The sequence below is a fragment of the Phalangium opilio genome, unplaced genomic scaffold, assembly GCF_054372755.1.
Source record: "Phalangium opilio isolate 3A_F unplaced genomic scaffold, DU_Popi_V2 ptg000105l_1, whole genome shotgun sequence".
Classification (NCBI taxonomy): Eukaryota; Metazoa; Arthropoda; class Arachnida; order Opiliones; family Phalangiidae; genus Phalangium; species Phalangium opilio.
This window is the reverse complement of record NW_028324207.1, coordinates 10,605,911-10,620,286: the sequence shown is the minus strand read 5'-3', so window position 1 is coordinate 10,620,286 and position 14,376 is coordinate 10,605,911. Positions and strand designations below refer to the sequence as shown.

Sequence of the window (14,376 nt, the reverse complement as noted above, 5' to 3'; positions counted from 1 at the left end):
AGATGTTATGGTGAAGTAAATATTTTAAGACTCACCCCTAATGCTGACAAATACAGAAGCCTCATCCTCTTTCAAGGCATTTTTGGCTTTGCAAGTGTACAAACTTTGATCGGCCACCGTGACGTTTTGAAGGTACAAGATGGCGTCCGGTACTCCTTGTTCGCTGGGAATCAATTCTAATCGGTTATCGATGTCCTGGTCAAAGTAGTATCGGGCATCGATGTTTCCTGAACAAAAAATAAATAAATAAATAAATAAATAAAATAAAAATAAAAATCAATCGTCTTGAACATTTTCTCTTGAATGTCGTTGGGTTTAGGTTAGTTGAGCCACAGACCAGAAATTATTTCTGGTCTGTGGTTGAGCCCTTAGATTTGTTAAGGTTTAGGTTAGTTAAGCCTTGGGTTTGGTTAGGCTTAAGTTAGTTAAGCCTTAGATTTGTTAAGGTTTAGGTTAGTTAAGTCTTAGGTCTGGTTAGGCTTAGGTTCGTTAAGCCTTAGATTTGTTAAGGTTTAGGTTAGTTAAGCCTTGGGTTTGGTTAGGCTTAGGTTAGTTAAGCCTTAGATTTGTTAAGGTTTAGGTTAGTTAAGCCTTAGGTCTGGTTAGGCTTAGGTTAGTTAAGCCTTAGGTCTGGTTAGGCTTAGGTTAGTTCAACCTTAGGTTTGGTTAGGCTTGGGTTACTTGAGCCTTATGTTTGGTTAGGCTTGGGTTACTTGAGCCTTATGTTAGTTCAGCCTTAGGTTTGGTTAGGCTTAGGTTAGTTCAGCCTTGGGTTTGGTTGGGCATAGGTTAGTTAAGCCTTAGGTCTGGTTAGGCTTAGGTTAGTTAAGCTTTAGGTCTGGTTAGGCTTAGGTTAGTTCAACCTTAGGTTTGGTTAGGCTTGGGTTACTTGAGCCTTATGTTTGGTTAGGCTTGGGTTACTTGAGCCTTATGTTAGTTCAGCCTTAGGTTTGGTTAGGCTTAGGTTAGTTCAGCCTTGGGTTTGGTTGGGCATAGGTTAGTTTAGCCATGAGGTTGGTTAGGCTTAGGTTAGTTCAGCCTTGGGTTTCGTTAGGCTTAGGTTAGTTCAGCCTTGGGTTTGGTTAGGCATAGGTTAGTTCAGCCTTGGGTTGGTCAGGCTTAGGTTAGTTGAGGCTTAGGATTCGCTAGGTTAGGCTCAATCATGGGTCAGGTTACCGTCTTTTAGCTGGATAGTAATAGAAGAATATTTACCGATGATCCATTGCACCTGTGGAACAGGTGACCCGTGAACTTTGCACTCCAAGATCAAGTCATCACCTTCATTCAAAGTGATCCTTTCTGGCAGAGGGTCTACTTCCGCCGGATCTGGAGAAGATGAAAGTGAAAGAAATTAACAACACTTCCCCTTTAGTTACAATTAAGTATCGTAGGTTTGTAACTTAAATATTTATATATAATGCAACAAATTTATGATACGAAAAATACGAGAGGCAACTCACTCCAATGATTAGATTTGATTAAAACCATTAAATCATGATTAAACCGACTAATATTCCATTAAATCATGATTTAACCTATAATGTAGTGGTTAAATCATCATTAAACATATTTAATTTTGATTAAATCACCATTAAACCTATTTAAGTTTTATTAAATCATCATTAAACCTACTATACTTTGATTAAATCATAGTCAAACCTATTTTTTTTATTAAATCATGATTTACATGAACACTTATGAAACGAGTGATTTGCCTCTCGGTAAAATCAGTACTTCTAATCTTGCTTACAATTAACTTTGGTAATGTGTCCTATGACGTCATCGGGGCTTGAAATGGCGGGTCTTGACAAGGAGCTGACGTCGGTACTGGTGCACATGTACTCTCCGGCGTCGGACTCCTTGGCCCTCTTGATGGTCAACTGTTTCCCCTTGATGACGAAATTGGGGTCCTTCCCGGGCAAGAGCCGGAAGTTGTCTTTGAACCACAAGACGGGGAAGTTGTCCTCTCGACCCAGTCTGCAATAAACTTTCACCGTCTGGTTGACCTTCAAGACCACGCTGGATTTCCCATCATCCTCTTCGTCGTAATAATCGTCGTCCTCATCTACAAGTAAAGGACAAAGGTCATTACATTTTGAACTCTCTTCCATCAAGAATTTTGGACGTTTTTAAAGGGTCTGTAAAGTCGGTATCGGTGGGTGGGTAAAATATATTTGAAGTACGCCATCGAAGAAAGTGACCGAGGAGAGGCGTGCTTCAAAGAAGCTTAGTTTGAGTAGCACTTTGGGGAATTGGCGCTGCAATCTCGCGAAAAACAAGGACTAAGTGTCTAGTCCTACTCTATACGGAGGAGTCTTTGGATCTTGGTGTCACGAGCTGCCTGTGTCGTATTTCAAATAATTTTTACCCACTCGCCGTGTCTTCTTTGAACCAAGGATATTAGATGTTTTATCGGCGTGTTCTGCGCAGAAGGGTCTACCGACCATAAGCCTCTTTGATGTAATTAAGAGGGAAAGACAAGGGGGTAAAGCATTGCCTTCCATGTCTTTTATCGGCGCCTGCGCTTTAGGCGCTTTGGGTGCAGCGAGTGCGCAGAGACAGCTATGGGTCAACCACTTGTATGTCTCGATACTGAGGGTTTCCTACCCCCCCCCCTTTTACACCGAAGAGGCTTATTCAAGGCCAAATCAAGGATGATAGGGGGAGGATGGGAAATGTGAGAGAAATAGGCGGGCGCTAACTGTGGAACGGCTTAGGTCCGGTGGGACGTAACAAAATGGGGGAGAATACTCGGAATACGACTTCAATTTGTCCTTGAAAGGGGGGGAAAGCTAGAGGGCGCGCGGTTTAGACTGCCCTTCAAATAACCCTCTGCCGCAGGCGCGTAGGAATGTACGCTGCTCATCCCTCTCAAACATCTAGTATCCCTGGTTCAATTGATAATTACTTACAGAGGAGGGATATTTTGTGGGCTTCCCTGCTGAAACTATTACACCTGTAATATCCGGCGTGTTCGGGGAGTGTCCTATTGACGTGCAGCGTCAAAATGACGTGACTCTTGCCGTCCTTTCTCTCTGACAATTCGTAATCTCGTTTGTCGATTTCGTATCCATCTTTCGTCCATTTCGGATAATCAAAAACGGATATCCGGCATTCGATAGTGAAGGGTTTCCCTCGTTGAATGACGTTCTTCCCTTTGTAACGCACTTCGGCACTCAGACCTATATAAAAACACACATTGAATTGAAAACTACTATAGGAGAATATCCTGTATAAAGCACAAGCCTAAATCAAGGAGGACATATAAGAGGGAATGAGACTCGTTGTGGAAAGTGGGAGGTAATAGATACCGCATACAATGGCGCGCAACTTCTACGCGCAAGCCGTTGGTAAACGGCGGCGTTGTTGGAAACGAGGGATGCTCAAAATTATAAACAAGCTCGTGAGGCTAGAGCGCATGCGCTAGAATGTACGCTCTCTTGCCGTGAGGGGGGTAGCGGTAACCATGGTAATTGGGGAAAGGCACAGTACCGTTTTAGGAACGGGGGACTACAAATGCATTTTGTCTGACTCGTCTCCGAGTCTCCCATCTTTTACATTCTCCTTGACTAAATACTCTTTGAATCAACCCCGAGATCAAATATCTCCATGATGCGCTTTGTTTTAGAAACTAATCATTTTTACAACTTTAAATTTAATTAAACGATGCCTAAAGCTAGATTCCCACTCGACGGAAAACACGACGGAAACCCGGCAGAAAGGGGTTCGACCGAAAAATCTTTACGCCGAGCCCGACGGAATTACCGTTCGGCCGGGCGTAAGTTCTGTTCTATTTTTTCGGTTGTGTTCGGCGTTACGCCGGTGTCTCAGCCAATGAAATTACACCTCTGACTACGTCATATATTTCAAGAGCGCACGCATTTATAACCGCCATTTTTTAGAGCTATTACAAGTTGTGGTTGACCAAGGCTTAACGGAAACATGCCACCAAGAAAAAAAAATTAAGTTTAATTAATGGAAGTAAAAAGAGATTAGATGTTGGAAGTGTCATACTTATGGGGAACATATCACTTATAAACTTATGGTCTGTAGTAGATATCGATTGAATCGTACTCGCGAATAGAGCTATCTCAGAAGGCTTAGTGTGACGTCACCCATGCTATTTGCCCATAGAACCAAAGCGGTACCAAACATGGCCGCCCACTGCCAAAGCTAAACCCCGTGACGTTTAACCAAGGCACTGACGTCACAACTGAGATAGCTCTATTACTGGCAGACACTATCTATACGGTAAGCGAATGTCATACTTTTTGTTATCACGTTACTTATGGATTATTCAAATTGGTTTACCCTAGACAATTTAGAGCTTTCAACAAAATAACAAAACTATATAGTTTAGTGTAAATGACAATTTCATAATTTTAGCGTTTGCAAAACTCGTTTTAGAAACAGTTTTTCTTGGAGCTCATACACACATTTTACGACGTATTTTTTATTATTTTCATTTTCGCCGAGTCACGGTTCGCGGCGTAATAGCGCCGAGTAATTATATATTGGCGGGAAATTACGCGATTGCGCAATACATTTACGTAGAGGAAACTTTCCTACCGGATTTGGGATGAATAACGAACGGGTTAATTTGATCCGTTTTTAGAAAAAGTTTTATTCCATTTATTCTTATATTTAACTTTAGAGGTTAATTCCCCTTTCAAGGCTAGGGAGCGCCATCTACCGATAGGGTATATCAACAAAAGTTCATAAGATATGTTGGTTCCATAAGTTTGTTAATCTCTGGTAACTTAGAAACTGGAGTTTGTAATTTTGAAGTGAGTGAGGTATAGGTCATAGATTCAGGGAGGTAAAGCGAGGGAGGCCTGGTGAGTGAGGCGCTGCTGTCAAAGGGGGCTTAGTAATTCAGACTAAATAGGGCCTAGATGGAAGTCCCGCAAAAATTAATTAACCACCGAGTGTAGTTCTTCAATTCTCGAACTAGCTCGAGCTGTAAGTCTCTCAGTAGCTATACGAACTTGTACTGAAAGTGTCATACTTATGGAAGGGAACATATCACTTACAAACTTATGATATAAACCATTAAAGATAATATTTAAAGTTTAGAAGACTAAAGGGGCAAGATAAAATTCCTCAGGGTAAACTTCAGTGCAGTGTTGTTAATATTGGTAGTCTAAATTGTATGGCCTGAGCTAGCTAACGACTTCCAATATGGTCGCCTAAACCGAGGTAACAGATAGGAAGGTGTGACGTCACGAGAAACTACTTTATTTTTTTATTATTAAATTTAACAAAATTATAATCGTTCAAATTTCAAGTAACGATACTAAGGGGGCCGTTAATAAAAGTTTTGGAATGCGAAAGTCAAAATATTCAAGAGAAATTATTGGAAACGAAAATTTCAGTGACTAGCAATATTTTCCCGCGCAAAATCTAGGTCAACTGTTACGTAGAAATTTATATCCAAGCGTGTTCGACCTCGATGTAAAATAAACATTACAGAAACAACTACTGTCGAAGCCCGCCTACGCTCTGCTAATACCGACTTCGACTCTATATGAGATTGAGATATTTAAAAGCAACCTTAATCTAATCTTACAAATTCAATTACAATCACTACATATCGACATATCGACATATATATAGCAGAAGTAACACGATGGCAATAAGTACGACATTACATTCATATCTATATAAGCGTAAGTTCATAAGATATGTTCATTCCATAAGTTTGTTAATCTCTGGTTACTTAGAAACTGGAGCTTGTCATGAAGTGCATGAGTGAGTGAGGTAGGTCATAGATTCAGGGTAACGCGATGGAGGCCTGGTGAGGCGCTGCTGTCAAAGGGGGCTTAATAATGCAGACTAAATAGGAACTAGATGGAAGTCCTGCTAAATCAACCACCGAGGGTAGGACTTCAATTGACTCGCTTCCGTCGTTCTCCCTCGAACTATACTAGCTCGAGCTGTAAGTCTCTCAGTAGCATTACGAACTTGTATCGGAAGTGGCAGACTTATGGATCATGTCTTATAAACTTATGGTTGAACTAATGGGGAACATGCCTTAATTATTAACCTATTTCATACATTGTCTCACTTATTGCTGTTACGCTACTAGTTCAAGATAAAAAATACATTAAAATCCAATATAACTTGAGATGTATACCTTAGCTTTCACTTTTCTTAAACTTTATCAAAGCCGATGTACTTTAACTAACAAAAGGAAAGATTACTCGTTGATCTTTTGCAAAAGTGTCGTTTGCTCTACCAGAGATAGATTTAATTATTGAAGTAGGAATGGAGAACTGTTAGTATTTATTACAGTCTGACCGACTCATAGCACCCAGTATAGAGCCCCTTCTTCCAAAACGTAACGAAAAGTTTAAATGATCTTAGTGGCTCACTTAAACTACGTTTTGATGACGTTTCTGAAGGGGACGGCGAAAAATACACAGTTCCTTTTGTACCTCTCTCGCTATGACCCTCCCGCCTCTTCTTTCATAACCCCCCCCCCCCTCCGTCCCGCGGAAGAGCGTCCGGGACTTTGAGGCGCGCCCCCAGGTTTTACTCTGTTAGCCATTCCTGCTTCTAAAATTAAGTCTATCCCTGGTTATATTTATTTAGAATTAAGACGGTATGTGGATCTAAAAACGTTAGATAAGGTTTCAAGGATACCAGTCCTCCAAAGGCTCTTAATATCTTTGGATGATCCACAACACTGAGGGGTGTTAAATTAATCTTTCTTAAGAAAAAATGGTGCCGAAACACCAGACTCTATTTCATCACCGACATCTGAAACCAAAGTCTCTTTCTAGACACTACGTAATTCCTTCAGTTTCAACTTTTCGACGTTACGTAATTTATCCTAAAATTGATAAACTCGCTTAGTTCGCTATCTCAAAAGGCAAAAACCCTTTTGTAAGCACGACTTGTCAATTTATCCTATACTTGACTCTTGCGAAAGAGGTTTGTTTATTCTTTGGGCGTAATTATAATTCGATACCGAATTTGTCCAATCCAAACTTCGTGATTGATATTATCATAAGTTCAAAAGATAGGCATATGTTCATTCCATAAGTTAGTTAATCTCTGGTAACTTAGAAACTGGAGCTTGTAATTTTGAAGTGGGTGAGTGAGGTAGGTCATTGATTCGAGTGGTAAAGCGAGGGAGGCCTGGTGAGTGGGGCGCTGCTGTCAAATTTGGGCTTAGTAATACAGACTAAATAGGACCTAGATGGAAGTCCTGCAAAATTAACCACCGAGTGTAGGACTTCAATTGACTCGTTTCCGTCGTTCTCCTTCTCGAAATAGCTCAAGCTGCAAGTTTCTAGATAGCATTACGAAGTATAAAAAGTGTCATACTTATGGAAGGAACATATCACTTATAAACTTATGATATCAGTACCACTATGGGGGAAAGTTCATACGAACTGGTTTGACGTAGTTACTCATGGTTGGGTCCGCGAACTCTTATAACCACTAAACCTGTTAAGAAGTAACATTGTGGCTTTACAATTAAACCTTAATTAAGCGTGTCGTTTGATTGAATTTGATAGTTAGAAAAGAAAAATTAGTTTCTAAAAAACAACGTCGAGATACGGTTGTAGTGTTAATTTAGAGTCAACATAGACTAGAACCAATCCCTTAAAATAGCCTTGCAAACACCGAGTACCTTAGCTATAGTGTTAAATTCTCTAATCACTTATGAATGCGCTAAGTAATACTTGAGAAGAAAGGTAATACTCACCGAGGACCAAAGTAATGGCGAAGATGAGAGCGGCGAAGAGAAAATTGGGACAGCAACTAACACTTTTCCAACGAATCATTTTGACTTGAAATTCAAATCACTTGAACTTTCGATTCAAGAGCTTGGTCACAGCGAAATCAATCAGTGATTGTTGTTAAATTGTTCAGGTAGTATTTGGACGATGTCTCCAAATGATGAATACACTAAAAAAGGTGGTTTGTGCTTTCTTTCCTGATTACGATTGAAGGTGGTGGTAGTTTAGTTTGCCGGTGGCTCGTCGAACCATGGTTGATTCTTCAAGAAACTTCTTTTACACAGGCGCGGCGACGCTTCCCCAAAAATAGAGCACCAGAATTGCCTCCCGTCCTCTAGGTCGGAAGTGACTATTTTTAGAATGGCGGATCGGGAATCATCTGTGAATACACTTTCTTTGCCAGAGTCTTAAAAACTCTTTAGACAAGTGTAGTTTTCATTGGTACGACGTGTCTCGCTCGCATTTGTGAGTTTACAGTCCTAACCGACTGATAACTAGGTGTTCGGGGGCCCCTTCGCACGTGCCTACAGTGTATAGTGGGTAATCCGGAACAACATAGGGGTAATATAAAATAGGGTATATCTCGTCTCACTCACGGTGAAATCTTTTTAAATTTTCATTAACTAATCTAATTAAATTCATCTTTAAAATGAAGCTAACTTCGTTAAGGAGACACAATTCCTTCTTACTTAAATTAACTATAGAGTTTAAAAGGAAAGTTCGTTATCTCCAAAACATGGGGGCAGTGCCGGATCAACCACCTTCGGGGGGCCCACTGCGATAGGACAGCTGAGAGCTTAAGGCTGACGGGGGGCCCCTAGACACGTGCCTACAGTGCCTAGTGGGTAATCCGGCACTGACTGATAATCAACAAACAGCTCAAACCGCTATACCTAGAAGGCTGAAATTTTGCAGGGACGTTACTCTCAAGTAGTCCAATCGGCCGCCATCTTGAATGAAATTTCGGACAGAAATGTAACCTACACCTTCTTTACGGAGTAACGTCCGCGCATTTCAACCGATTTCGCTAATATTTATTACACTGGTTCCCTATATCCTCTAAACGGGCCTTATTTGTTTTGCGCTTACATTTTCCGCCATCTTTTAAAATGGCGCCCCAAAACTAATAAAAATGTCACAACAGGCTGACGGGCGACTTTGCTGCTGGTATCCTATAGTCGGGCGAGGCCATATTTTAAAATGGAAAAGTAACAGAAGTGCCTTAATGGACAACGCCAGGTATTTAGCCGCTAGTAGTTCGATTAGAACTTTGGTCTCTACTTAGATTGGTAAAAGCAGAAGTGCAGATTACCTACCGCAGCTAGTATCTGTCGATTACGCAATTCGAAATATGAAAATTATTTTGTCTAGGCATTTTACCAATTGGTGTTTACTTTGGAAGACGTTACGCATCTATAGCTAAACATTGTGCCGTTTTACGCACTTTTCTTCTAATTCTCGCAAAATTTACGCGTAAACTCTGGCACGGCTCTCATTTGCTGACTCGCAACTTCTGTACTTTGGCGGGAAATTGAATCTTACGCCTTTGCCTGGAACCTTACATCATTTTGAAGGGAACCTTACATTATTTTGGCGGGAACCTAACACTGTTCTAGCGGAAACTTTACCTAACATACTTTATAAGCAACTTCAATCTCTACACTTTGGTGGGAACGCTACATTAATTTGGCGGACTCTACGTAACTTTGGCGGGAAACTCTACCTTACTTTGGCGGGAAACTCTACCTTACTTTGGCGGGAAACTCTACCTTACTTTGGCGGGAAACTCTACCTTACTTTGGCGGGAAACTCTACCTTACTTTGGCGGGAAACTCTACCTTACTTTGGCGGGAAACTCTACCTTACTTTGGCGGGAAACTCTACCTTACTTTGGCGGGAAACTCTACCTTACTTTGGCGGGAAACTCTACCTTACTTTGGCGGGAAACTCTACCTTACTTTGGCGGGAAACTCTATATTACTTTGGCGGGAAACTCTACCTTACTTTGGCGGGAAACTCTACCTTACTTTGGCGGGAAACTCTACCTTACTTTGGCGGGAAACTCTACCTTACTTTGGCGGGAAACTCTACCTTACTTTGGCGGGAAACTCTATATTACTTTGGCGGGAAACTCAATCTTACTTTGGCGGGAAACTCTACCTTACTTTGGCAGGAAACTCAATCTTACTTTGGCGGGAAACTCTACCTTACTTTGGCGGGAAACTCTACCTTACTTTGGCGGGAAACTCTACCTTACTTTGGCGGGAAACTCTACCTTACTTTGGCGGGAAACTCTACCTTACTTTGGCGGGAAACTCTACCTTACTTTGGCGGGAAACTCTACCTTACTTTGGCGGGAAACTCTATATTACTTTGGCGGGAAACTCTATATTACTTTGGCGGGAAACTCAATCTTACTTTGGCGGGAAACTCTACCTTACTTTGGCAGGAAACTCAATCTTACTTTGGCGGGAAACTCTACCTTACTTTGGCGGGAAACTCTACCTTACTTTGGCAGGAAACTCTACCTTACTTTGGCGGGAAACTCTACCTTACTTTGGCGGGAAACTCTACCTTACTTTGGCGGGAAACTCTACCTTACTTTGGCGGGAAACTCTACCTTACTTTGGCGGGAAACTCTATATTACTTTGGCGGGAAACTCTATATTACTTTGGCGGGAAACTCAATCTTACTTTGGCGGGAAACTCTACCTTACTTTGGCAGGAAACTCAATCTTACTTTGGCGGGAAACTCTACCTTACTTTGGCGGGAAACTCTACCTTACTTTGGCGGGAAACTCTACCTTACTTTGGCGGGAAACTCTACCTTACTTTGGCGGGAAACTCTACCTTACTTTGGCGGGAAACTCTACCTTACTTTGGCGGGAAACTCTATATTACTTTGGCGGGAAACTCTATATTACTTTGGCGGGAAACTCAATCTTACTTTGGCGGGAAACTCTACCTTACTTTGGCAGGAAACTCAATCTTACTTTGGCGGGAAACTCTACCTTACTTTGGCGGGAAACTCTACCTTACTTTGGCAGGAAACTCTACCTTACTTTGGCGGGAAACTCTACCTTACTTTGGCGGGAAACTCTATATTACATTGACGGGAAACTCAATCTTACTTTGGCGGGAAACTCTACCTTACTTTGGCTGGAAACTCTACATTACTTTTTGCGGAAACTCCACCTTACTTTGGCGGGAAACTCTACCTTACTCTGGCGGGAAACTTTACCTTACTTTGGCGGGAAACTCTACCTTACTTTGGCGGGAAACTCTACCTTACTTTGGCGGGAAACTCTACCTTACCTTGGCGGGAAACTCTACCTTACCTTGGCGGGAAACTTTACCTTACTTTGGCGGGAAACTCTACCTTACTTTACCAGCGGGAACTCTACAGAAAACACTCCATATTTTTTCGCGAACTTCACTCTCTAATCCATACAATTGCTTGAACTCACTTTATCCGTTGACTGGAAGGAACTTCACTTTAAAAGGTACGTCACTAAAGGTCCGCGATTACTATTGTGATAAAGCTTGTCTAGTGAAAGCTTGGTCCGAATCTCGTTATGAAGCTTATCAGAGCAAAGCGTGAAAAATTAGGGAGAAATTTCTTAATGATGAAAATGCCTCAGTAGATCAACCTGAACTAACAGCGCTAACAAAGGCTAATAGACCTACGAATTCCTCCAAGTCTAGTCTCAGGTTGTATTGACCTACTGCGGGCAACATGGTGTCTATAACGGGCTTCATGGAACACTGATTTTATGCTAGAAAATTGCTCGTTTAATATCGTTTGTAAAAACAGTCCTTGATTTGTGGTTTCAAAGTTACACTAGCCTCAAAATATCTCGGAAGGTCATAAGGGCTATGTCGCGGACTAATACTAAGTCTGAGTGTCTCAGGGATAGATTTAATTTTAGATGCAGGAATGGAGAACGTACGGTTAGTATTTACTTCAGTCCGACTCATAGACCACCCAGTATAGAGCCCCTCCCCGCAAGACGTAACGAAAAGTTTAAATTATCTTATTGGCTCGCTTAAATTACGTTTTGATGACGTTGCTGACGGGGAAAATACGTAATTTCCTTTTAACCTCTGTCACTATGACCCGCCTCTTCTTTCATACCTCCACTTCCATGGGAAGTGGGGTCCGGGACTTTGACGCGCGCCCACATTACTCTGTTCTCCATTCCTACTTCTAAAATTAAATCTATCCCTGCTTTCGCTTAAAGTGACAACCTGAAGCTGGATGTATACGTGATTCAGGGCAGATTCTGGCGTTTTTCATGAGAAAATGCGCAATTCTGGGCAGATTCTGGCGTTTTTAAGGAGAAAATGCGCAATTCTGGGCAGATTCTGGCGTTTTTAATGAGAAAATGCGCAATTCTGGGCAGATTCTGGCGTTTTTAACGAGAAAATGCGCAATTCTGGGCAGATTCTGGCGTTTTTAATGAGAAAATGCGCATTTCTGGGCAGATTCTGGCGTTTTTAATGAGAAAATGCGCAATTCTGGGCAGATTCTTGCGTTTTTAATGAGAAAATGCACAATTCTGGGCATATTCTTGCGTTTTTCATGAGAAAATCCGCAATTCTGGGCATATTCTTGCGTTTTTCATGAGAAAATGCGCAATTCTGGGCAGATTCTTGTGTTTTTCATGAGAAAATGTACAATTCTGCACAGATTCTTGCGTTTTTCATGAGAAAATGCGCAATTCTGCACAGATTCTTGCACATAAAGTATTTTAGCATTTACACATTTCTTTCCGTCAAAAGACCCGACGTTTCAACCTAATATTAAATATAAACGAGAGAATAGATACAGTACCTGATACAGCTAGTGTCGCTCGCGTGTTGGGAACCGTGAACTCCGCCGCTCTTCTAGTGCACCCACCGTGAACGCGGATAACGAAATATTTGCGGGAGATGAATGTGTACGTTCCTCAAAATTAATGTCAATCAAAGTTGATTAAATTAAAGTCAGTAAAAAAAGCTTGCATTTGAGTGGCCCCTCCCACTTGTCTAATTTCATTTAAACCCGCACGCAACACGGACAAGAAAACGGAATTTTAGGCCTCGTTGCCTCCTCTCCTCGAGTGATCCCTTTTTAAAGGACATCTGCCATCACAATATTGTACTTTAGGGTTAACGTTTTTGGGGTCAATTCCTGGTAACATAAGACATCTTACATAAGTTTGTCACTGTTTACAAACTGGAGCTTGTCATGAAGTGAGTGACGTAGGTCATAGATTCGAGGTAAAGCGACATACGCCTTATGAGGCGCTGCTGCATGAATCTATATAACTATGAATATACAGCTGCGTTACGCTGTCTAACCTCTCGATAAGGTTTGGGCGGGGCTTAGCGAAAGGAGACATCAGTCACGTGTCTGCTAGTGTTAGGAGCGGGAGAAGGGAGGGGGAGTCCGGGGGTGTGTAAATTCGAAACGTCACTTCCTCTTGTCTTGTGATTGGTTACGCAAAACGCGTCAAAGCTAGGAGGGTAACACCCAAACCAAATCGACATGATAGAAGGGGCATATGATAGAGCTGTATATTCATAGTTATATAGATTCATGGGCTTAGTAATGCAGACTAAATAGGATTAGATGGAAGTCCTGCAAAATTAACCACCGAGTGTAGCAGGATTCAATTGACTCGCTTCTGTCGTTCTCCTTCTCGAACTAGTTATCTCGAGTACTGTAAGTCTCTAGGTAGCATTACGAACTTGTATAGGAAGTGTCATACTTATGAAAAGAACATATCACTTATAAACTTATGCTGGTAATAAACCGAAGGCGAAACACTTCGAACTTTCAACGTATATAAATACATCTAGTTGTAATCGGTTTTTACATGAATTTATTCATTTAACATGAATATATATGTGCATTGACTAGTTAAACTACATATTCAGGGATGGGAGGGGCTTAGTTTGCGTGACGTCAGTGAATTTCTGGCGGTTTGTTTTTAAAGCTAAAGCTCTTGTCACGCGAAAGGCTAATTATGATTGTAAATTGATCAACTACCGCATTTATTTACCTCCAACAGCAGAAAAAACAAGTTGGGAAAACCAAAATATTACCTCTCCGAGTCAAGAGGTCTACTACTACAAAGTTATTTACCTAGATATGGAATTATTTCTCTTTTTTGAAGTAGTAATTTACGAAATATTGAAGCAGTATTCCAAGCATAGCGAATATACAGTAAAGCAGACGACATTTTACATCCAATAAGGATAAATCTTGGACACATGGAAAACAGTTAATGGCAACAAAGAGGGTAGAAAGAGGGGGAGTAGAAGGCTTGGCTTTGAAAGTTTACCTCTAAGCTTCCGGTGTGCGCGCGCATCTTTCTCTGCCCTCTTATTGGTTGAAATACGGTGAACCGGATATTAGGAGGAAAATATAACAAATAAATAAAAAAGAAAAGCGAGAACACCCAAAATGCCTTGCCAAAGCCGCTAGCTTCTACTCTCCCTCTTTCTACCCTCTTTGTTGCCACTATGATCTTTTCTTCTATTATAAAATCTTAACCTGATTATTTAAGAGTGTATTTAACTTTCGGCTCACTCTGAACCGTTCATGTCTCTTCATTTCAGACACGAAAATCAAAACCCA

At 41.2% G+C, this 14,376-nt stretch overlaps 1 protein-coding gene across 1 annotated transcript; it reads right to left on the bottom strand.

Annotated features, from left to right (window-relative positions):
- Positions 1–24: 24 nt before the first annotated feature.
- On the bottom strand, positions 25–12,836 carry LOC149629936 (roundabout homolog 1-like). Its single transcript, XM_089851723.1, has 6 exons — positions 12,586–12,836; positions 7,718–8,085; positions 2,913–3,182; positions 1,751–2,065; positions 1,213–1,326; positions 25–227 (listed from the first exon to the last, which is right to left on the bottom strand). Exons 2-6 carry the CDS (start codon positions 7,794–7,796, stop codon positions 25–27), a joined length of 981 nt encoding a protein of 326 aa, XP_089707849.1. The 5' UTR covers positions 7,797–8,085; positions 12,586–12,836.
- Positions 12,837–14,376: the final 1,540 nt, after the last annotated feature.